General features: G+C 56.1%; 2 protein-coding genes across 3 annotated transcripts; one reads left to right on the forward strand and one right to left on the reverse strand.

The window, feature by feature from the left end:
• Positions 1–9,456: 9,456 nt before the first annotated feature.
• HPCA (hippocalcin) lies at positions 9,457–14,636 on the forward strand (the record flags this gene model as incomplete). Its single annotated transcript, XM_079697499.1, has 3 exons — positions 9,457–9,834; positions 14,296–14,401; positions 14,539–14,636. The coding sequence occupies 3 exons, from the start codon at positions 9,457–9,459 to the stop codon at positions 14,634–14,636; spliced, it is 582 nt and encodes a 193-aa protein (XP_079553625.1).
• A 407-nt stretch (positions 14,637–15,043) lies between these two features.
• TMEM54 (transmembrane protein 54) lies at positions 15,044–21,760 on the reverse strand (the record flags this gene model as incomplete). 2 transcript variants are annotated; one of them, XM_079698196.1, is made up of 6 exons in its annotated part: positions 15,044–15,721; positions 16,146–16,280; positions 16,410–16,598; positions 16,757–16,816; positions 19,192–19,385; positions 21,660–21,760. In XM_079698196.1, 6 exons carry the CDS (start codon positions 21,673–21,675, stop codon positions 15,647–15,649), a joined length of 669 nt encoding a protein of 222 aa, XP_079554322.1. In that variant the 3' UTR covers positions 15,044–15,646. The 2 variants fall into 2 exon arrangements, with proteins under 2 accessions (XP_079554322.1, XP_079554321.1); XM_079698195.1 differs by lacking the exon at positions 21,660–21,760 and having other exon boundaries at positions 19,192–19,413.
• Between the last annotated feature and the right edge of the window lie 1,596 nt (positions 21,761–23,356).

Genomic DNA, 23,356 nt, shown 5'->3' on the forward strand with positions numbered 1-23,356 from the left:
GGGAGAAATCAGTGGAAGGAAAGCCCTCGCGGCCCTCTGGGCTTCCCTTCTCTCCTCAGTCTCAAGAATGGCTGGAGGCGAGAGAGGGAACCTAGTGCCCAGAACCACAAGGCCAGGAACCCTGGCATCCTAGCTGGGAGGCCTCAGCTCTGGTTCCACCTGCTGCCAGGCACCCCCATCTGTATTTGTGGGTCCCAGCATGAGTGCTCTTGGGTCTGGCACCAAGGGGTCTGTTGGGGAGGGCAGGAGCCAAACAGTCCTCGGCTCAAATCTTGGCTACTGTGTGACCTCAGGCAAATCACTCTACCTCTCTGAGCCTGTTTCCTCACCAGGCACCTCTCTCAGAGTGGTGTGGGGAGTATAGGAGATGTTATATGTGAAAAGGAAAATGCAGTACAGGGCGCATAGTAAGTATCTATAAATGTATTATTATAAAGTGGAAGTCATTCATTTCCCCCAAACCCTCCCCCTGCCTGAGTGGGCCAGGGTGGCTGTGAGAGTGGATCGTGTCAGGCAGGGTGATGTCCTGACCCACTTCTCGGCTAGTGGGCACATTGTACATGTGCCTTCATGTGCAAGGGGGAGTGGGTGTGCACACACATGCACGGGGTGTGCATGCATGTGCAAGGGTGTGCGTGGGTATGTGTGCGTGTACCTCAGGCTGTCCACCCCAGGGATTCCCAGGACACATGCATACCTGCCAGTACCTGTGCAGTATCCCTGCACTGATTCGGGAGGCCCCCCTGTTCGCTGTTACTATGGAAACAAAGAGGCAATCCCCAGCTTCGGGAAGAGCTTAAGGTGCCAGAAACGAGAGCTGACCCAGTCTTCCCAGCAAGAAAGACAGATCCAGAGCATGAGGGCCTTGGGATTTGGCAATCTCAGCCTCTGGGGGTTGGGTTCTGGGATTCTGCGTCCCTCTGAATCCTCTAGGAAGTTCTCACTTCTCTAAGGCATCCCAGCCCACTGGAAAGAGCTCAGGAAACAGAGCCGGGTCCCATCTTGAATCTGGCTCTAACCCCATGCACAGGCTCAGGCAGGGAATTCAATCTCTTTGTGCCTGTTTCCTCTTCTATAAAATGGGGATAATCGCAGGTGCCAGCAGAATCCTTGAGCTGGAATGTTACCTTTCCTCTCGCTGGGGGCCCCTGCCCTCAAGGCTGTATGAGTGTCCACCCCAGAGCCCTGGAGTGTCACAGAGTAGCCTCCTTCATGTGCACGACCCTCCCAGTGTCTCGTGGGCTGCTCACAGCAACTCTGGGAAGGAGGCTTTTCCCAGTAGTAGAACCGGGGCTCTAGGAGGACACAGCTGGCCAGTGGTGGGGTCAGGTCTGCTGGGAGGAGAGTCACACTGGCCACAGGTGCTGCGTGCAGCCTTCAGCCTGGGCAACCCCCTAGGGCAGAGCTGGGCTGCTGGAAGACCTCTGGGAAGCAGATCCCAGTGGAGGAAGAACCATCTTTTAAAACTCTTGACTCTTGGGACTTCCCTGGTGGTCCAGTGGTTAGGATTCCTCACTTCCAAAGCAGGGTTCCTGGGTTTGATCCCTGGTTGGGGAACTGAGATCCCACATGCCATGCGGCACAGCCAAAACTTTTTTAAAAATTAATTAATTAATTAAAAAAAGAAATCTTGACTCTTTAGATTTTGACTCAAGTCTCAAATGTCCTGCATGCAGGTTGTAATACATCCAGGCAGAATTGCTTATGAAGTCACAAGTGAACACCCAGCCTCTTGCCCTTTATTCTACTTCCAAGAGTAACCATTCTATTTGCTGTGAACCCAGCAACAAATTTCAGACAGTCAGAGATGGACCAGGAGAAGCAAACCAGCAATGGAAATGAGTGAGAAAGATCTGAATGCTTATCTGTCAGAAAAGCTGCCACAGAAGGGGTCACTTATGACTTGGGGAGTGGACAAAAGGGTGCCCTGGCAGGGTGACCTCAAGCAAGTGACTGTTTCTCCCTGGCTGAGCCGGAGGCCCTTCCAGCTAGGAGTTGCTTTAACCAGCAGAGGGATTATTGTGCAGACAAGGGTTGGCTGGTACGTGATCCCAGCTGCCTGCTTCACTTCACCCCACCCCCAACTAGGTTAAAACCCATGTGCAGCGCTATGGGGGTCGGGGAGCGGGGATCCCCCTTTCCCCAGCGTTGACTCTAGATCTCTTCTCTTGGTGTAGGAGATCCCAACAGTCTGGTAGAGGATTGCTGGCTGGTGGTGAGTTGTTGAAGGAAGGTGGACGGGAAGAGCTGAGATGGGAAGCTAGGGTTGGGGTCTGTCATGGAGAGCCTGGAATGTCCACTTACTTTGGTAGGCAGTGGGGAGCCGTGGAAGGTTATTAAGCAGGGAGGAAGGGGATTAGATTTAGAGAAACTGAAGGCAGGAGCTGTAAAAGGGCCAGAGCCATCATACAGGGCCAATCCGATGAGGACGTGGGGAAGGGGAGGCGGCAAAGGGAGAGGAGGTCAGGCCTGAGAGATGTACCTAGTAGACACGCTGACTTGGAAAGGAAGCAGGTGTGGGGGTGAGGAGAAGGGAGGGGTCCTGGATGGTGGATCTCGGGCCTGTTTGGTGATGGAGGGGGACCCAGGCACAGGGCAGGCTGTGGTGGAAGGTGATGAATTGGATACTGACTGGCTTGAGTCTGAGGTGTCTGTGGGTTTGTGGGAGCAAGTCCAGAAAGCAGCTGAAAATGCAGGTTTTGCAGAGAAGGAGCCAGAGGGTCAGAGGGGTTGTTTTTGCCAACTTTCCCAAGTCTGGGAAGCGGCCACATCAAGATCTGAGCCTGGGTCTATTGCCCTCTGAAGTCCGTTCCTTCATAGTGAGGGACCGGCAAAGACGCAGCCCCTTTCTCTCTCCCTGGGGGTCCTGGATTCTGGGCTGGGCAGAGTCATCAGCTGCCTTTACTCAGGAGGGAGTTGGTGCTCTTCAGCTGCTTTTACCCAGGAGGATCCCCCTGCTGCAGAGCCCCGCAGCCTCAGGGGCTCCTGCAGCGGGATCTCCAAGCCCTGACTGCTGCTCTGGAGAGGGACTGTCCAACCAGCCCCGGCCTTCCTGATCCTCCTACAGCAGGGAGGCCCTATTAGCAGCCTGGAGTGCTGCTTGTGTGCAGGCCCAGTGCCCTGAACTTTACAGGCTCCATCTCACTTAATCCTCACAAGCCCCTTCCAGGGAGGTGCTGATATTATAGTTTCCATTTTACAGATGGAGAAACTGACCAGACCTTCTGCAAGTGAAGGGTCTTGCCCCCCTCCACCATGGGGGTGGGTGGTGGGACCGGGTTCGGCCCTGCTCAGTGGGAGCTGAGCCCCATCTGTAAAGTGTGGCTTGCTTGAGGGACGCCAGCCCCACCGCAACACGCCCATGCCCGCCACTGACTTCAGGTCTGCGTTCCCAGCTCCCATGACTTTCCCACCCTCCCCACCCTCCCCCCTTTCTGTTCCTCTCAGCCCAGCTCCCTCGGGAACAGCCAGGCCCACCCCCTCCCCCTTCCGGCTGTGCTCCTGGCAGCTCTGCCGCCCTGGGCTCTGGTCCGGGGGTGGTCCCCGGCAGTGAGGGAGGTGAGCAGAAGCTGGGATCAGTTGGGCTAAGATGCCGGGCATTCAGAGACCCCCAGGTCTCCACCTCTGGGTCCATTGTGCTCCAGGCTGGGGTGGGCAGGGCCCTTTGGAAAGGGGTGGCTTGAGGTTTTAATCACTTTATCAATGTTTGTTTGTGTAATTCAGCCCTGAGATGCTTTTCCCTCCATCTGTCCCCACCATCTGCTCCCATCAGGATTTTCCAAACCATTTGGGACCTAAGAGGGAGACTGGGGGCTGTGCCTCTGAGGGGGATGGGGAGGGGCTACATCCACCTACCTCACTGAGAGGTTCCAGAGAGGGACCTGGGCTCCTGAGTCACATGGAACTGGGCTCAAATTCTGGCTTTGTCACTTTCTTGCTGTATTACCTCAGACAGGTGACTTCACTTCTCTGGGCCTCAGTCTTCACATCCGTAAAACGGCAGTCACATTGCTGCCTCCTCAGGATTAGTTTGGATCAAAGGAGGTGACATAGGCAAAGCACTCTGCATACAGTAGGTGCTCAAGAGATATGCAGTCCCCTCTCCACTCATCCCTCGCTTGATTCTCTCAATAATTCATTTCTGCATTTCCTTCCCTCCTAGATGCCTCAGTCTGGGTTGGGGGCTGGGGCGCTGAGTATCATCAGCAAAGGCACCCCTCACCTCCATCCCTGCAACAGGCCTTCACAGAATCCTTCAAATCTGAAGGGTTCCGGGGCCACTGGGATCTCATCTATGTAAAACTCATGTCCCCACACTCCCCCAGGGGCCAGTGAGGCAGTAAGTGAGGCCTGTCTTGTCTGTGCTCTGGTTAGGGTTTTTCATAAGGGATGTCAGAGCACCCAGGTCACCTGTCTAACCTTTCTCCTCACAAAGGGGAAGAGACTTGCTCCAGGTCGTTCAAAGTGAGGGACCCAGGCCTTCTGACAACTGCCCTCTGCCCCCCTTTTCTGGGCTATACCTCGTGGGCCAGTGGCCTTGGGGTACAGTATGGGGAGACCCAAGCCTTCCCCTTTGGCTCAGGGGGGCTCCCAGTACTTCTTAGGCCCCCAGGAGAGGAGAGGTGGCTGATGGGAAGTAATCAGCAGAGCTCCCAGAGCCAAAACTCTGCCCTGTCCCTGCCATCCACCCTACTCATTTGAGGTATGGAAAGTCAAAGGGATGTGGGGTACCCAGGGTGAGGACAAGACATAGCCTTGTCTTCAGAAGCCCCATCTATTGGGGAGACAGAAATGCAGACTGGAGGTCCTGAGGGCAGGGCATCAGAGTCACTCGCACAGAGAAGAAAAACAGTGGGGTGGGGGAAGTAGGCTCCCGAGAGGCTGAACCAAGGAGTCAGCCCACAGGAGGTGAAGCTGGGGGGGGAGGGGGGAAAGCGGGAGGAAGCAGAGTGGCTGAGCAGTCCCCAGTGAGGGAAAGCTGAGACCCCGCAAGGATGGAGAGGAGGATCCTGGCTGGGAAGATTCTCAGGCTGCTGGCAGGGGATAGAGGAAAGAGGAGGAGAGTGAGGAGGACCCAAGGGCAGGTCCCTCTCCCAGCCCCAAGCTGAGCTGGTCTTCCAGAACTGGGGGGAAGAGGGGAGGGAGCTTGTCACTCAAGGGCCCTGAGTGGCAAGTCTCTCCCCACCCCCAGGTCCTCTCGCAGGAGGCAGCTGGGAACCACCCACACACGTCTGGCGCCTCCCTGGGGGTCCCAACACCAGAGCCAAGGTACAGAGAGGAACTAATGTTCTGGAGGGTCCAGCTGCCCTCACCCACAATGGCCTGGCTCCCCAATTCCTCCAGTTGAGACTCTCCGCTTGTCCTCTAGCAGGAGAGATTAAGGCTAGATTTGGACCACCTGAGAGGCTTGGTCTGAGAACCTGGAGGTCTGAGCCCTAGGGAGTCAGGAGGGTCCTAGCTGCTGCCAAGGAAGTGGGAGGAGCTGTCCAGTCAGATGACAAGTGCTGTCAGCTCACCTTCAAAGTAGGTCCAGAAACCAGACCCATCTCTGCCACCCTGGTCATCTCTCACCCTGAGAGGGCCCCCTGATCCCATCCTGGACCCCACTCCTCTGAGGACAGAATATCTGAGTAAGCTTCCAGTCTGCTCAAAGCCCCAAGAGCTTCCCATCTCACCTGGAATAAAATCTAAAGTCCTTGGCATGGTCCTAAGCACTGCCACTATCCCAACCTCCGCACACTGATCTCAACTTTTCCCCAAACACTTATCTAATACACTACAGAACTGACTTGTATATTATATTCATGCCTTACTGTCCACTCCTGTAACCCCACTGCCTAGAACAGTGCTGGGCACAGAACTAATGCTTGATAAACGTTTGTGCAATGAATGGATGAGGACACATGGGTCCAAGTCCAAGCCCACTCGCTTGCTGTCAGACATTGGAAAAATCATTTAACCCCTCTGAACCTCAGTTTTCTCATCTGTGAAGTGGGGACAATAAGGATCCAACCCCCCCCCCCCGGAAATACAGAAAGAGCAAAATTCAAGCCCAGGAGGTCAGGATTGTTGCTGAGGCTGTGGGAAGGAGGATGCAGCCCCCATCCTGGCAGGAGAAGCTTTGATAGAGTTCAGCGACTCTGGAAAGGGGCTGACCTGTCTGCAGGCAGGGGGCTTACACACCTCAGAACCCCCCAGGCTGGAGATGCTCCCCAGCCCTCACTTATCGCAATCCAGTACAGGCACTGGGGAGGCTGTGGAGGGAGGGAGAGGGCTTCTTGATTGGAGTGGGGGGGAATGGGAGGAGTAATTTAGATCCACGTTAAGAGGTGGAATTCATTCTGAGAGGGGTCCTGGGCAAGAGACCCGGTGTGGCGGGCGGGAAAAGGGGGTGGGGCTCTCTAAGGCAGAGGCGGGGTAGGGGGCGTGTCTGCCCCCCAAGACCTCAGGGACTGGAAGAGTGGGCGCTGCCCCCTCTCTGAAGAGCTCAGTTAATTCCGGAGTTGAGGCGCAGGCTCAGGGAGGGTACCTATCGAGCCGCCCAGGATCCGATTTCCGCCCTCTTTGTGACTTGCGGCTCCAAGCCCAGGTAGGGATGGGGGAGGCAGGAGGGTGGAGCTGTCGGGGGTTGTCCCCGGCTTAGGAAAGAGGTGTCTGGGCACTGACTACCCCCACCGTCCACCGTATTCGGGCTACCTGAGTCAGAGGCCGAGGAGATGGGGACCTCTGCCTTCCTCCCCCGGCGGGGTGCTCCCTCGGGAGGGGGGCCGGAGAGGTGAGGGCGTCCCCTCCCCTTTCCCGGGCAGGGGCGGGGGCGGAGCCTAACCCTTTGCTCCAAGCACTATCAGCGCTCGAGGGCAGAGGGCGGAACGGGGACACCCCCCTCAGGGGAGGGGCACCGGGCTAACGCTGCGGGGCGTCTCCCTCGCAGTCCCGCCCCCCGCCCCCCGCCCGCCCCTCCGGCCGCCTCTGCCGCCGCGCGCTGCAGCAGCGCCACCTTCCCTGCGCAGTCGGTGTCTCCGCGTCGCTGGGTGAGTGGGGGCTGCTCGGCCGGGGCCAGGGGGTGCGAGGAAGGGGCATCCCGGAGGTAGGGGGCCACGTCTAGGGCTCCCCAAACCCGCCGCTCCCGTGCCTCCCAGGAATTTTCCCTCCGGGGACTCAGGGAGTGGGGCTCCCGCCGGGAAACGCCTGGCGCTCTCCAGGGTCCTGACCGCCGAGTGGCCAGCCTGGGGAGTCGCGTTCCGGCCGCCTCCGGACGCCCCCTCCAGGAAGGGCCACGCGCCTGGCGCTCCCCGAGTGCTGTAAGGGTTGAGGCGGGGGCCAGGGCGAGAGCTGGGGAGAGGACTGGAGAGGGTCCCCGAGGCGGGTTTCTCAGACCGAGCTTAGGTCCTTCCCATTTTGGGGACGGGGTCTTTGCGGAGACAGCAGAATCTTCTACCGCCCTCGTTTCCCATTCTTCCAACTGGGGGCAGGGGGACGGACTCAGAGGGTGGCAGGGAGGAGGGGGCACTAGAAGATCTCTCCTGCCCAGTGCGTCTCTCTGCCTCCGCCCAGATGACCCAGTTCCTTGGACCTTGAGGAGGGGACTAAGGGACACATTCGGCCACCCCGGCCCCAGGCATTTCCTCAGTGCCCTCCCACACAGTTGTTCAGTGGATCCTCAGCCTGGGGCAAAAAAGGTTGATTTAGAAAGGAGGGGAACCAACTTACAGAAACATGCATGTGACACACTGCTGAGGACACACACAGGTCCCCCAAATGGCCACACAGGTACATGCCCCTCACACTGTAATGGGTGCATACCTAGTCACACGCACATATATGCACATGCACAGATATAAATTGAAATACACGGGGAGACAAATGCAAGGCAGAAGCCGGGGAGACAAATGCAAGGCAGAAGCCAGGGACACACACGCATACATGAGCACATGCACTTACACACGCTCACCCATATGTGCACATGCACACACAAGGAATAACCCCCTCACTCTGTCTCACAGCTGGGGGGAGATTCACCTACACACATCCCTTCATCCCTGTCCAGAACCGCCTGGCTGTCTCCTTTCCAATATCTTCCCCTCAGCCCTCCACAGTCTAACCTCCTGCACTGAGGGGACCTTTCTGAACTAGATGAAAGGTAAGTGTTGGGGGAGGGTTGACTGGCTAGGGGTCTCCCTGGAAGAGGGGGCTGTCATAAGCCTGAGAAGGGCTGCAGCTCCCTCTCCTGGCACCTGGCAGCACCCCTGGGTAAAGAAAGAAAGATGGCAAGGGTGTCTGAGGGTCCCACGTGCAGCTGGTCATGTGAGAGGTGTAGGCATGGGAGCTGGCTTGTGATGGCATGTGTGAGACATGTGGGGTTGTGGGCTGGTGTGTCTCGATGCACAGGGTATGGGAGTTGTGCGTGCATGGTGCTGTGTCAGTACATGTGAGTTGTGGAACAGAGAGAATGTTGTTGTGTGTGGAGGCACGGAGACCCTGGGTGTGTGTGTGCTGGTATGTGAGTGGCATGGGATCCATGTGTGGATTTGGTGCACTGTGTAGCATAATATGTGTCAGTATGTATTCATTTGTTTACTGTTGGCATCTGGACACATGTAAGTCTTTTAAATTTATTTAACACTTAGGTAGCACTTATATGTGCAGGCATCTTTCTAAGTGCTTCATATGTATTAACTAATTTAATCCTCACAACAATAATGAGGTAGGTACTATTACCCCCACTTTACAGATGAGGCAGAGAGAGTTTAAGGAACTTGCCCAAGGTCACATAGCTGGTAAGAAGCAGAGCTGGGATTCAAACCCATGTGATCTGGCTCTGGAGCCCAGGCTAACACCTACCTTATTCTGCCTCTTATCAAGCACACATGGTGGGAGGGAGAACAGGTCAGTGTTTGGGTTGCAGGTGTATTTTGTGTGAGCAGGTGTATGTGAGGCAGTAAGGGGGCAGGGGTTAGGAGGGAGGAAGACCAGAGGGCCTTTCTGCACTTCCCTTGGCAACTCTGGGAGTTAGCCCTGTCACTTCATGGCTATGTGACCTGAAGCAGGTCACCTCACTTCCTTGAGCCTACCTTTTCATCTGTAAAATGGGCTAATTCCCAGGCTTCACTTTGTGAGGGTGAAATGGTATACCCTGGGAAGGCTCAGTGGCTGGCACTGGGAAGGGCCTCAGTAAAGGTGAGCCCCCTTCTCTTCCCCTGTCTCCAGGTCTGTTCCCTGGGGAAGTAGAAGGTCTGGAGAAATGGTGTGGAGCTGACACAGTGGCAGGGTGCCTGGGTATATGTAAGCTGTGTGATCTTGGGCCAGCTCCTCTCTCTCACTGGGTCAAAAGAGAGGCTGGGGTGGCTGGTGTCTGGGGGCCCTCCTGGAGTGTTGTCAAGGGGCCAGAAGGGCCTGACCACTCCTCTTTGTCCCTTGACGCCCTCGGGGACCCAGGTGGGACTTGGCTCGGTGGCCATGGGCAAGCAGAACAGCAAGCTGCGGCCCGAGATGCTGCAGGACCTGCGGGAGAATACAGAGTTCTCAGAGCTGGAGCTGCAGGAGTGGTACAAAGGCTTCCTCAAGGACTGCCCCACGGGCATCCTCAACGTGGATGAGTTCAAGAAGATCTACGCCAACTTCTTCCCCTACGGTGACGCCTCCAAGTTCGCGGAGCATGTCTTCCGCACCTTTGACACCAACAGCGATGGCACCATCGACTTCCGGGAGTTCATCATCGCGCTGAGTGTGACCTCACGTGGCCGCCTGGAGCAGAAGCTCATGTGGGCCTTCAGTATGTACGACCTGGACGGCAACGGTTATATCAGCCGGGAGGAGATGCTGGAGATCGTGCAGGTGGGCCCCTGGGCCCCTCAGAATGGCAGGCACAGGGCCCAGCAGCTTGCACCTGGAGCCCTCTTTACCCTCTCAACAGCCCTTGTGGGGAGGCAGTGACAGGTGCTATTCTTACGACCCATTTAAAGAAATCTTTAATAGGAAGTAATTTCCAATTTAAAGTTGAGAAAACTTCCACATATCCTTTACCCATCTTCACCAATGAACATTTTACCACATTTTCTTTATCATCATGTGTGTGTGTGTGTGTGTGTGTGTGTGTGTGTGTGTGTAATGTTTTGTTGTTCTGAACATGACCCTCTACCCCTGAATACATCAGGACAGATTTCCTAAGAACAAGGACATTCTCTTACATAACCCATAATATGATTATCAAAGTCAGGACATTTAACATGGAAACAATGCTATTATCTAACTTACAGACCATATTGAATTCTGCCAACTGTCTCAATAATGTTCTTTATAGCATTTTTTGCTCTGGTCTAGGATCACACATTGTATTTAGTCATCTTATCTTTTGAGGCCACTTTAATCTGTAACAGTTCCTCAGCCTTTCTCTGTCTTTCAAGACTTGACATTTCTGCAGAGTACAGGCCAGTTATGTTTCACTGATCCTCATTTACTCATGAGGAAACGGATGCTCAGAGAGGTAAAGACACTTGCCCGAGATCACACAGCCTGTGAATGGGCCACCTGGCTCTGTCGCCCACATTCCAGCTGGATACCCAGCCACCTTCCAACTAATTGATTGAGAGCCCACTAAGAGCCTAGTACTGTGAGAAGCTTATACCCATGAGCTCAGTGCATCCTTACAACAACCCCATAAGGCTCAGAGAGGTGAAGTGGCTTGCCCAAGGTCACGCAGCATCTAAGTGGAGTCAGGTTCAACTTGGTCAACACTCAGAGCTGTCTCTTTTTTTTTTTTTTTTTTTTTTGCGGTAGGCGGGCCTCTCACTGTTGTGGCCTCTCCCCTTGCGGAGCACAGGCTCCGGAGCACAGGCTCAGCGGCCACGGCTCACGGGCCCAGCCGCTCCGCGGCATGTGGGATCCTCCCAGACCGGGGCACGAACCCGCGTCCCCTGCATCGGCAGGCGGACTCTCAACCACTGCGCCACCAGGGAAGCCCAGAGCTGTCTCTTAAAAGGAGTCTGACTTCCAGTTCTGGAGTTGGCTTCAACTCTTCAGTTGCTCATCTGTAAAACGGGGATGGTGAGGCTGATCTCACAGGGAGACTTAAGGACCTGATAGGAATGTCCTTTCTTAGAACAAATTTAAGCATAGTACGTTAGCTTTATCTCAAAAACCTTCCAGAGTGCCCATCCCCTCAGAAGCATTGAGGTCCATCAGGGATCTGGTCCTATTTTGCCTACCAGTTCCTTGTTCACTTTTTCCCTAAGCCTTTGTTTCTTCACCTATAAAGTGAGGGTGTTAACCCCTTCTTCCAAGGCTATTGTGGGTATAAAGCAGGATAAAGGCTCTAGTAGATGGCCTGGCATGTAACTGGCACTCAGTAAACATCAGCGATTGTCAGTTATTATTTTCTCCTCTGCACATTCTCTGCTCCAGCCAGAATGGCCTTTTCAACATCCTCGGAATGTGCCACTTTGTACAGGCTCTCGCTCCCTTTCCTTCTGCCTTTCTGAATTCTTTCCCTTCTGGTCCCTCAGCTCTGCTGTCTGCTCCCCCTCCCAACTCATCCAGCCACTAGTGGACTCTTGACTTTGGCTTCTGGGTCTGCTCTCTCCAGCTAGAGTGGACTGGGCTGCCTTAGGATGTGGTGCTCTCCCTATGTCTATCACTAGGGAAAAGACTTAATGATTATCAATGACTCCCATGGGCCAGGGCTTAACTCTCTAGTTGATGGATAGTGGGGGGTTCTGGGGGTCCTGGTGGAAGGGTTGGGGTAGCCAGGGTGGTGGAAGATCACTCAGGGATTGGGCAGCAGCTGGATACCAACTAACCTGTATGGATGTTCATGTTTTACCACTTAGTGTGGTTGCCTGGTATATACTGGTAAATGTCAGCCTTGCTGGAAGCTCCAAACCCAGGGCATTGGTCAAGCCAGTACCATTCTTTGGGCATCCTTGGGACCCCTTCCTGGCTGGCCTCTGCTATCTAAGCCCTGGGTTCCTTTACAGCAGCCCAGCGGCTCCAGACGACCGGTGCAGACAGAACTCTGCAAACCCTAGTGACCGATTAATTACAAGTCGTCTCCACTGAAACAATGAGTGAGCAGTAATTCCAGACAATTAATTAGGAGGCCCAGGAGAAGGGCTGTCACAGGGGAGCAGTCACTCTCTAAGTCACTTGCTCAGTCCTTCTCAGGACGGAGCCCTGTGCCAGGTGGTGGGCACACTGGAAGGGAAGAGACCTCACCTCAGCCTCTTGGAGCTCCCACTCTGCTGGGAGAGACAAGTGTGCAGGCCACACTGACCAGCTCCGTGACAGGGGTGTAAAGGTGACGTCTGGGAGTCCAGGGGACTGAAGGGCAGGGAAGACCTGAGGCTGTGGTGGTTGAGTAATGGTTATACTATGATCATGTTTACTGACCACTTACTCTAGCCAGCTATACACAGTATCTCATTTAATACTCTAGACAGTCCAAATGAGGGAGGTATGATTACCCCCATTTTACAGATGAGGAAACTGAGGTTAAGTACTTATCCAAGGCTACAGAACAAGTGATTAATGGAACCAGGCCACCTTACTTCATATACCCTGCTTTGAGGGGTCATTAGCACTCCACAAGCATCTATCCAGTGGCTAAGAGGGAGCAATTTCTAATCTGGTGTCTTCCCTCAATTTCCTTTCTGAGCTTCAATTTATTATCTGGAAAATGGGGATCTCAGTACCTGCTTTTCAGGGCTATTGCAAGGGTGAGAATAATGTATGTAAAGGACCTTGCACATAGTGGGTGTCTGTAAATGGTAGTTAGTATTATTGTTCCAGGCAGAGACTGTAAACCCTGGGAGACCTGGAAAGGCGCAGGGGTATTTGGTTATGGCAGAATCACCTACTAGGGGAGGCCTGATGGTGGAGAGGTCAGCAGGGACCAGAGTGTGAAATGCCTTGAATGCCAAGGGCCAAATGTTTGGACTTGATAACAGAGGGCAGTGGGAGGTGCCAGTGGCTTTTAAACAGGGGAGTCCCTGTCAGATGCCAGGCACTGTGCTAAATTCTGTGGATCTGGGCACTAGCTAGATGTCCATGGTCCTTATCTGTATGCTGGGGCCGAGGAGCAATCCTACAAAGGCATAATTACTTCCGGAGAGTTGTCCCCAAAGGAGGCTCTGGGGCAGCATATGGGCCCTGACCCAGCCTGGATCAGAGAAGGCCTCCCTAAGAATGCGCCATGTAAGCTGAGCACCAAGGAGGAGTGGGAGGCAGCAGAAGGAGCGTGGGGCAGCATCCAGAAGGAGCTGGGTGCACGGCAGGCCCGGAGGGAGGCCTGTGTATGTTGGGAACAAGGGGGCGGCCCCTGGGCTGGGGACGTGGCGGTGGAGATCTGTGTTTGTAAAGAGGTCTCAGAGGCAGCGTTGGGGACAGACCCTAGAGAGGCCGGAAGAGACCACTGCGGAGGCCAAAGCCGGATCTGAGGCTAGGGAAGTTTATGGGATGGGAGAAGGAAGGCTTCTTGGAGGAGGTGTCAGTAGCAAAAAGCTGGCAGACTGAGGCGCCGGGACCCAGCCCACAGGCCAAGTCCTTTGTGCTCTGTGTACGCTTAGCGCAAAAACCCTCCTTCGAGTCGCCTCCGAAGCTCCTGCATCTGGCAGCAGCCGTCCTCGGCCCAGCACAGCCGAGGCTGTCCCCGCCCCGGGCAGGTACTCACGTGCGTTTATTTGCATAATATCCCCCGCTCCTTGTGGACCCAGCTGCCTCCGGCCCTCCAGCTCTCAGGGCGGCTCTACGCCCCCTGCCGGCCACAGTGGCATCGCAGCCCAGTGTCATCCCCTTCGCCCTGCGCCCCCTGTCGGCCATCGAGGGCGGGCCGCCCGGAGCCCCGAAGTTTTTGAGAAGCAGCTCTTTCAACCTGGGACTTAACTGGGAACCTGGGGCGTCCGGCACAAGCTCCTTGGCCGGGCGTTCCAGGCCCTTCTCCATCTGGGCCCCAATGTCCTCCAACATCTCTCCTGACCCCCTGCATTCAGCCATCCCCAAGTTCTCGGCGTCCACTCAGGGCTGCCCGCTCTGGGGCCTTTGTACATGCAGATCCCTCTGCCAGCAATTCCTTTCCCACCGAGCGCTCCAAGGGAACTTGTTCAGGGCTCTCTCCAATAGCCCCCTCTTCTGGAAACCTTTTCAGTCTCAGAACTTCCCAGTTCCCCCACTCCTCCGTCACCCCCTCTCCGCCTCACCTTGGCGGGAGCGGCGATCATCAGCGCACCTGGGGACGTTTTTGGAAAGTTGGGGGTGGAGGGATCAGGCAGGCTCCCCCTCACTCCCTCCCCACCTGCCCCCCAGGCCATTTACAAGATGGTTTCGTCCGTGATGAAGATGCCGGAGGACGAGTCGACCCCGGAAAAGAGGACTGAGAAGATCTTCCGCCAAATGGACACAAACAACGACGGTGAGGAGGCAGGAGCGGGGCGGGGCGGGAGCCACCCCGGGGCGGGAGCCACCCCTCTTCCTTTCCCGCGGCTCGGCTCTTCAGCCCCTCGCTTTGCTGCTGCCTTCTCCTCCGTCACTGTTTCCCTCACCCCGCAGGCAAGCTGTCCTTGGAGGAGTTCATCCGCGGGGCCAAAAGCGACCCGTCCATCGTGCGTCTGCTGCAGTGCGACCCCAGCAGCGCCTCCCAGTTCTGAGCGAGGAGCCAGGTTTCCCCTCCCTGCCTTCATTGGCCCTCTCCCGGCTCTCAGCTTCCTCGCCCTTGTGTCTGTCCAGGCTGGGGGTCAGATTGCCACCCCCAGGGTCTGCACTCTGAGGGGCTATGGAGAAAGGAACCCTGCAGCCCCCCCAAGTCCCAAGCCAGCAAGTGGTTAGCACCCCCCATCCGGGAGGCAATATCTCCCTTCGGCAATGATAGAGACACAGGCTCTGGCTTGGTCTGCCCCTCAGTCAGCCCTCCCTTACCTAGCTATCAGAACGTCAGCCATTCCCCCTCCCCCACGCCCGCACACACCCAGCCATGAGGCCAGACTTCCCTCCGCCACCCACGGGGCAAGCTTCCCTGCCTCCACCCCAACCCTTGTAGATCTCAGACTTGGTGGAGTTGGGAATCATGCCTGTCTTTTTATTTGGAACGGAGAGAAGGATTCCAGAGGTTTGGGGGCTTGAGGAGAAACCTTCCTTGAGCCATCCTTCCCTGCAGGAGGGCCTCAACTTTGCCTGCTCCTGCTCTTGTTGGCCCAGAGGCCATGGTGCAAAAGGAAAACCTCCTGCTTCCAGCCCCCCAGCTGTGAGTCCCATGAATCCCCGCCTGCGTTTCAGCATTTTGATGAACACAGACCCACGGACCCCTCTGTGTGTCTTGTCTCTCTCAGATACACACACAGGCCCACAGACAGATGGGCAGACACACCTAGAGCGCCACCCACAGTGTCCTGTGTGGGAGAGCAGCACAGGCCCCCGGCCGAGTCCCCTCCCCCGCTGCATGCATCCACGTGGAGCATCTCTGTTCTTTTTAATATCTTCAGAATAAAGTCTCGTTTCAGTGCAGTGGGCTGGGTGGCTGGAGGAAAGGGGTGAAAGACCCACCCGGGTCCTGGAGTGGCATTGAGCCCTCTTGGCTGGCTCCAGGAATCCTGGCCTGATCACAGTGCAGACTTGGCTGGAGGGCCACAGTGGCCACAGGGCTTGGATGAGGCAACAGCTGTCAAAGGGTCATCAGCCCAGAGCTAGTGCAGCTCGGCAGGTCATGGTCCTCCACAGGCTCTGGGCTCTCCCGCATCTGTGGAGACGTCAGAGGCTACCAGGCCCACTGGGTCTGAGTCTCCTCCTCCAGGACATCCAGAAAGTGGGACGGGTGGGGGTCTGGGAGGATTTTGGGGTGAAGGGACATCATTACTCTCCACTATGCAAGAGTCAGGCCATACCCTTGGAGTGCCCCCAATTCCAGCCCAGATACCTCTCCCCCTCCCCAAGACTCATCCTGGGGCTTGGGAGAGCCAAGTGTCAGCTGTATGACTTAGCTGGGAGATCTGAGTTCTCTGAGCCTCCAAGTCTCTCCTTTTGGTCCTGGGGAGAAAACTATTGCCCCAGTTTTCAAGGTGGGGGCCCGTTACAGAGGGTTGGGGACAGATCAGCCTGAGCTCCCCAGCAGGGGCTCCCAGGAAGTATGAAGAGTCAGGGCTTGGGGGGATGGCAGGCCTTACCATGTGATGGCTGCTTTTCCCCAACCAGGGCCTCAGTTCCAGCAACTGGTGGGCGATCTGGGCACTGCGGACAGCAAACACACTCTCTGCCACGCAGAACAGTAACGAGATGCCCCAGAGACACAGGCTGGAGCTCTGTAGGGGGACAGGGGGCAGTGATGGCTGCCTGGGGTTGGGGAGTGGAGGGCAGGACTCCAAGAACCCTACCCACCTCTGATGAGCACCTCGCGGCCCTCCCACCCCATCCCAGGCCTGAGCACTTACGTAAATGCGAGTGGGGTCGAAGGGACAGTTGGGCGCCAGTTCCAGTAGTTCGGGGTCCCCAAAAGTACAGGCAGCCAGCAGTGCCTGGCCCTGGGTGGCAAAGGTCACAGCAATCGAGGCCAAGAGGCTGAGAGCACAGGTCAGACAGAGAAGGGCACAGGCCACGCTCGAGCTAAACACTGCCCAGCGCTGGATGGAGGAAGCCACTGGTCAGTGGACATCAGGCTCGGCCCCATGGGCAGCTCTGGCCCCCATGGGGTCAGCCTCACCCCCTCCAAGCAGGCCAGGCCCTTGGGGGTGGCTGCTGCCCCTACCCGCACAGCCCCATCCCAGGAGGTACCACATACCAGAGGTATGCTGGGGAGGTAGCGTGATAACACGATGACTGCAATGCCTGAGGTGATGACCTGTGGAGGAGGCTCAAGTCAGCTCTGACCCCCTGCTGGAGGAGAGTGGGCAGGGGGTCAGGGCCACTCTCCAGCAAAGATTCCACCAACACCAACTCTAGCCCTCCAAACCCGCACCCCCTGCTTAGCTTTGGTTTCATTACCTCCATCTGCAGGGGGACACTGCCTCTTCATGGTCCAGCCCTGAAGTGACGTTTCTAAAACACAGTCACTCCCTGCCTACAACCTTCCATGACTCCCCACTGCCTACAGCTGCATTTCTCAAGCAGGGACCTGTGTATCCCAGGGCCACAGAGCCATGTCACAGGATATATATGACATGTTTTCCTGGAGTGGAAAAGATTTTGGAAGAAACTCAGTAACTCAACTGGCAAGGAACTAAAAACAAAACTGTTACTTTAAAATAAACCAGGATACTTTATGGAGTAGAATTCAAAATCCCTAGGAGTATTTTTAACTATCGCAGGCTCTCAGTGACCTGGCCCCTGTCCCATCAGTTTCTCAACTCCACCCTGGGCCAGGCTCTTTCCTCATCGCCCTGGATACGGACACCCACACAGAGCCTGCGCTTGATGCCGCCTACACAGTGCCTTCTCAGGAAGGCCTTTCCTGCTCCTCTTTACCTGCTTGGGTTCTCCCTCCTGCAGGCCCCCCTAACCACCCCCAGCCCCAAGAGGCGGGCCCACCTCACTGTTAAGCCCACCAGCTGCCCTCTGGATCTTCTGGGTTCCACTCAGCTGGGCTCCCTCCTTCAGTTCCCTCACTTTACCAGGCACGGGCTGGACCCGCGGGAGGCAGGTGAGATGATAGGGGGCCCAGCAATGTCTGTTCACTGTGCAGCCACTAGTAAGTGCCTCAAACTCTCTGGGCTAAGCCCACTCAGCAGGAATGAGCTCAGGGAAAGGACACTGGCTTTGGTGTCAGCCACAGATTGGTTCACATCCAGGTTGGCTTCTTTGTATCAGCAAGAGGTTGGGTGAATCCCTGAGTCAGTTTCCCCCTCTGTAAAGTGGGGAAAATAATGGCCCCGTGTTGCAGGGAGCTGTGGGGATTAACTGAGGAAATAAGAGCGCAGCTAAAGTGGTCCAGCCCAGAGCCCATCCGTGGTGGACCTCCTCACCCCGAGCTCACTGCCTTGCCTGCCTTCCTCACAAGGTTGGTGAGACGAATAAACAACAATAATAGTAACCCCAAGGGACACTGCACATATCTGTACAGCCTAGCTCTGTCCCACTGACTGAGGCTCTCCTACTTGCCAGGGCCCGTGATCCTTGCTTTAGGGCCAGCAGGCTGTCTGAGCTTCATTTTGCAGGGGAGGAAACAGGCTTAGAGAGAGAAAGAAATCCCTCAGCCAGGAGGTGGCAGGGATGGAACTCAAGACACTGATGTGCAGATGTTCCCCAAAGGCTGTAGCCACCTCTTCTGACAGTTGGGAAAGGGCTTTACGAACTTGAGAATACCAGGCCCCTTCATTCAGGTATTCATCAAACAGGTACTGACATCCAGCCATAACCATGTCTACCATTTACTGAGCACTTATAGTCCAGGCCTAATGCTAAACTCCTGCCAAATTTTTTTTTTTTTTTTTGCGGTACGCGGGCCTCTCACTGTTGTGGCCACTCCCGCTGCAGAGCACAGGCTCCGGACGCACAGGCTCAGCGGCCATGGCTCATGGGCCTAGCTGCTCCACGGCATGTGGGATCCTCCCGGACCGGGGCATGAACCCGTGTCCCCTGCATCGGCAGGCGGACTCTCAACCACTGCGCCACCAGGGAAGCCCCCAAATTGGTTTTTTCAGTGTCTCCAGAGCAGACCTTATCCATTCCCACCTCCACACCTTTGCATTTGCCATTCTCCATACTTGAAAGCCATCCCAGCTTCCTCTCCTACCTGCTGGCCCTAGCAGGCTTCATACCCAGGATATGGTAATTGCAGCCTATCTTTGAACTCCTATTCATCCATCAATACCCACCTCAGGGGCCTCCACCTCTGTGAACCCTCCCAAGCTGAGCTGATGCTCCTTCCTTCTGGCCAACAGTGCCTCGACTATTTCCCTATTGTAAAAATAATCCAAGCTCACAGTAGTGAGTGTTAACCATGTGCTAGGCACTGTGCTCAGCACTTTATGTGGATGATCTCATTCAATACTCATCAGGACCCTCTCAGATGGACACTGTTACCATCCCCATCTTATAGATGAGGAAGCTGAGGCAAAGAGAGGTTGGGTGACTGGTGCCGTCGGTAAGTGGCGGAACAGGGGTTAGTACTTGGGGCTCTCTGCCTGCCCACCCCAGGCTGTGGGTGGGGACTCATCGAAGCCCCTTCCAGCACCCTCCAGACCCCTCCTGCCAGCCACCCTCCCAGCCTGGCCATACCACGATGGCGGAAGTGACAGAGAGGATGTTGACCACAAGGTACTGCACAGCCACAGCATCGTGGGGGGCTCCCACATAGCGCAGCACCGTGCCGTGGAGGAGAGCGGCTGCGATGAAGCTCACGTGGCCCAGCACCACCAGCACCAGCCCCGTCTTCATCAGCACCTTCCGGAAGTCACCCACAGTCAGGCCACCTGTGAGGGACAGCCATGTCAGGGCCATGGGTAGGGCTTATCCTGCTGGGCAGAGGAGAAAACTGAGGCCCCTGCAGGAGTTATGGACATTGGTTTCTAAATCTATTTCTGGGTGACTCGAGGCCAGTAACTTGTCTTCTCTGTGCCTCAGTTTCCTCGTCAGGAAAAGGGGTTCACAGTGCTTTCATGAGAGTCCTTGGATCTCTAAGGTTGGAAAAGCATACAGGTGGTACTTAATAAAAAGTAGTAGTCCTTGTTATTGTTCAAGGTCATGCGTGGCACAGTTAGGATTTGAACCCAGGTCTCTAGCTCTAGACCCATGATCCTTCCACTAAGCTTTGCAACCACTGATTTTTTTCATCCATACATTTGTTACATCAATGTTCACTGAGTGCCTGCTCCATGCCAGGCCCTGAGGTACCACAGAGAGCTTGATGGTCACTGCCCAGGCCCCAAGGAGCCCCTAGTTCACTGGGCAGGGATCAGGTTCTATTCAGGATTCAGTTTGGTGTAAAGAGCCTGGCACACAGTAGATACTCAACTCACAATTGCTGAACTGACTCCAGCAAAATACTCAAACTTCTGAGTCTTCATTTCCCCATCTGTAAAATGGGAAGAATAACCCTTGTTTCCCAGTGGGGAAGGAGGGTCCCATGAGGAGATGGATGGGAAAGTGGGGCATACCCGGGGGGTGTTGGGAAAAGCGAGCTCTTGGTGCAGGGGCACTAGGCAGGGACACAGCAAGGTGCAGGAGGCTGAGGTCAAAAGAACATCAGGGACTCATATGCAAATCCTCTCTGAGTGTCCAAGTGGCTGCTCGGCCCCTATCTGCACACCCCCAGGATCAGGAGCCCTCCTTCCGGCTGTTCCAGATCTGCTCTTCGGAATGTCCCCTTTGGGTCCTGGCTCTGCACCATGCTGGCCCCTTAGGCCCACCAGCCCCCTCACTCTAGCCAGCTCTGTGAGACTGGAAGACTGGCCTGGCCCCTAGAACTAAACAGCACCCCCTTCTTCCTTTAGCTGCTCCTTGTGGGACCTGTGAGTCCCTTCCTAGACCTCAGTGTCCTCATCTGTGGCAGCAAGGATTGGGTCATATTTCATATATGGGAGTTTTGCAGCCAGAGAGAAAGAGAGAGAGGAAGGAAGGAATCCCTAGACCGGATGTCCCTGGGGGCGCTGCGCCCAGAGGAAGCCCCCGGGAGCAGAGAGGGCTGGGGCTACTCAGACACACAGACCCTCTGTGCGACTTTACACCAGCCTCTCTCCCTTTTGGGCCCCAGCTTCCCCATATGTAAAATGGGAAGGGGTTGGTCTAGCCGGTCTCTGAGATCCTTGGAGCCTTCAGGACCCTCTGGAGCTGTACCAGATCGAGGAGAAGCAGAGGGCAGACGATGGGCTGGACAGGCACCGTGGGACTGGATGGCATCATGAAGATTAGCTGCTGGCCAAACAGGAAGGGGCATGGCAGCTTTGTCCCAGGGGCCTGACCCACTTCACCCCATCCACCCACCTACCTGGCCACCCAGACACCACCCAGCTCAGGGCTGAGCTCATGAACAACAGCATCCCAGGACCAAGACTTGTCAAACTGGAGGTACAGTGCCAGCGTGGGGCTGTGCCTGGAGCACTAGACAGAGTCTCAGGGCAGTCCCTGGCTCAGGAGGGATCTAGGAGGTGGTGCTCCCTCGCCACTTTACAGATGAGGAAACCAAGGCTCACGAGTTCTCTTGGCTAGAGAGTAGGGACTCCCCAGGTCTGTCTGATGCCCAAGAGCAGCATCATTGTGTCCAGGGAGTGAGAGGAGGGGACACATCAGTCCTACTCCTCTGTCTGGATCGTGTTTGCCAGTGGCCCTTCTCACCTGGCCCGGTTTGGGGGAGTGGAGGGTGTGGGAGCCGGAGCCCTTTGGGAGGCTGAGGAAGCCGAGGGCAGGCAGCCTCTGGTTCGGAACTGAATGCCCTCCTTGTGCTCTCCCTTCTGTGGGCAGTGGGGGTTGGCTGCTCTCCTCCCACCTGGGGGTGCCTCCTCCGCAAGAAAGGAGAGCGGGGAGCAGTGGGGGCGGGCGAGAGGCCGTGGTGCTACCCCACATCGGAAGATACCAGAAGCCCTCCTCTCGCCAGCTCAGTGCTGAGGAAACTGAGGCCCAGAGCAGAAAGTGACCTGCAGAGAAGGCGGCCTGGACCCCGGGGTTCCGGGCGCCCACGACAGTGCTCCGCCCCTGCCAGAGGATCTGGGATGGGTTCGGGTCTCCCGGGCCGTCCCCCCGCGGCTCACCCAGGCGCAGACACATCTCGGCTCCCGAGCGGGGTCTCCGCGGCGGCTTCAGCGGGGCTCCAGACGCTGCGGGCGGCCGGGCGGCCCCACTCCCATACTGGTCCGCAGCTGCCGAGTGCCCAGCAGAGCCCGCGCCGCGCCCACTTCCCGCCTCGAGCCCGGAGCGCCCGGCGCCCGGCCGGCCTCCTTTCCCGTCAACCCCTGGGCGGCCGGGCCCCGGGAGGGCCCTGGCGGCTCGTTTGCATCCCGGGCCGGTCTGACCGGCTGGGCAGCCCTTCCTGGCCCGCCCGGCTGAGTCACAGCGCTGGTCTCACCCACCCGCCTCGATGTCGGCCGGCACCCGGCCAGCAACCCCCCGCAGTCCACCCCGCTCCAGTGATGCCCATTTTACAGATAGAAACTGAAGCCTAGAGGAGCTGCGATCTTCCCGGCTAGGGAGTGAGATGGGGGCCTGATGCGTGGTTGTCACGACCTGGTGGGCAGCTGGACACGAAAGCCCCGGGGTGAGGGCTGGGAATCCACTTCTTTCTAGAGGGTGGGGAAGTGCAACAGTGGGTGGTGAAAGAGCACTACCTCGGGAGCCAGGCTCTGTCCTTGACCTGCGCCGTGACCTCAGGTTTCCTCCCTGCCGTGGCCTGAGGGTCTTCGGCCACATGCTGAGCAAGGTGCTTTACTTGTGGGGGTGGGGATGGGGGGGTCTCTGTTCCCTTCTCAGAAAATCAGAGATAATAATTCCTGTCCCCTAAAGTCATGGTGAGATACAAAAGTGAGGTAAGAAAATGCTTTGAAAACCCTCTAGAGTATCTTTGCAAAGTGCAGACTTAGCAGGAGCATGTAACAAGAGCTTTACTATTCCTGGCTATTGGTTACTGTGCCCCTTTAATGTGCCAGAATGACCCTTTGTTTCATCCTCAACATGTAGAAATGGACTCACACAGGAGTGTCCAGCGGAAGAGGTGGAGTAGGGGTCTCAGTGCCCTTTCTCTAATGTGGCCGTGCTGTGGCTGCCAGCCTGGGCTCTTGGCCCTCAGGCAGGCCTCTGGGAGGCACTTCCGTGGTATCTGGGCAGCATCAATTCACAGTCTGCACCCCCTACCCCACTGGTCAGTGGCCTTGAGGGTAGGGGCTGGCTGATGCATCTAACACCAGCTGTCCACTGAATGCATGGGCCTTGTGTGTGGGGCACACAACTTACTGATGACCAAGTCCACCTCCCAAGGGCTGCCCTGGAGAGCACGTGTGGTCACTGCAAAGCCAATGTCAAATCTCATGCATGTGCGTGCATGTGGCTTCTCTATCAGTGTCAGGCTGTCCCCTTGACACTGACCCCAACTGGGGCAGTCTGGAATTAGGCTGGGGACCCAGACCTTTTAAATGTCTTTGCTTTCAGATGAATAAATGAGGGTTCTCTCTTTCTATCTTTAGAACAATACTGAGAGTTAAAGATTATTACCCCATTTTACAGATGAGAAAATTGAGGCCCAGAAAGGTAAAGGGGCTTTTCAAAGAGCACACAGCATGTATCATTGGTAGAGCTGAGACTTGAATCCAGATCTGTTTAACTGTGAAGGCTGCTCCTGAGTGTGGTGGGGGACAGGGGAGCCATAGTCTCCAGGGAGTGGGCCTACTCTCTGGGGCCTCTGAGGAGGGAACGGCCCACCTGTTTCTCTTCTGACACAGTTTCTCGGCCATGGTCC

This window comes from Hyperoodon ampullatus, assembly GCF_949752795.1.
Source record: "Hyperoodon ampullatus genome assembly, chromosome: 2".
Taxonomy (NCBI): Eukaryota; Metazoa; Chordata; class Mammalia; order Artiodactyla; family Ziphiidae; genus Hyperoodon; species Hyperoodon ampullatus.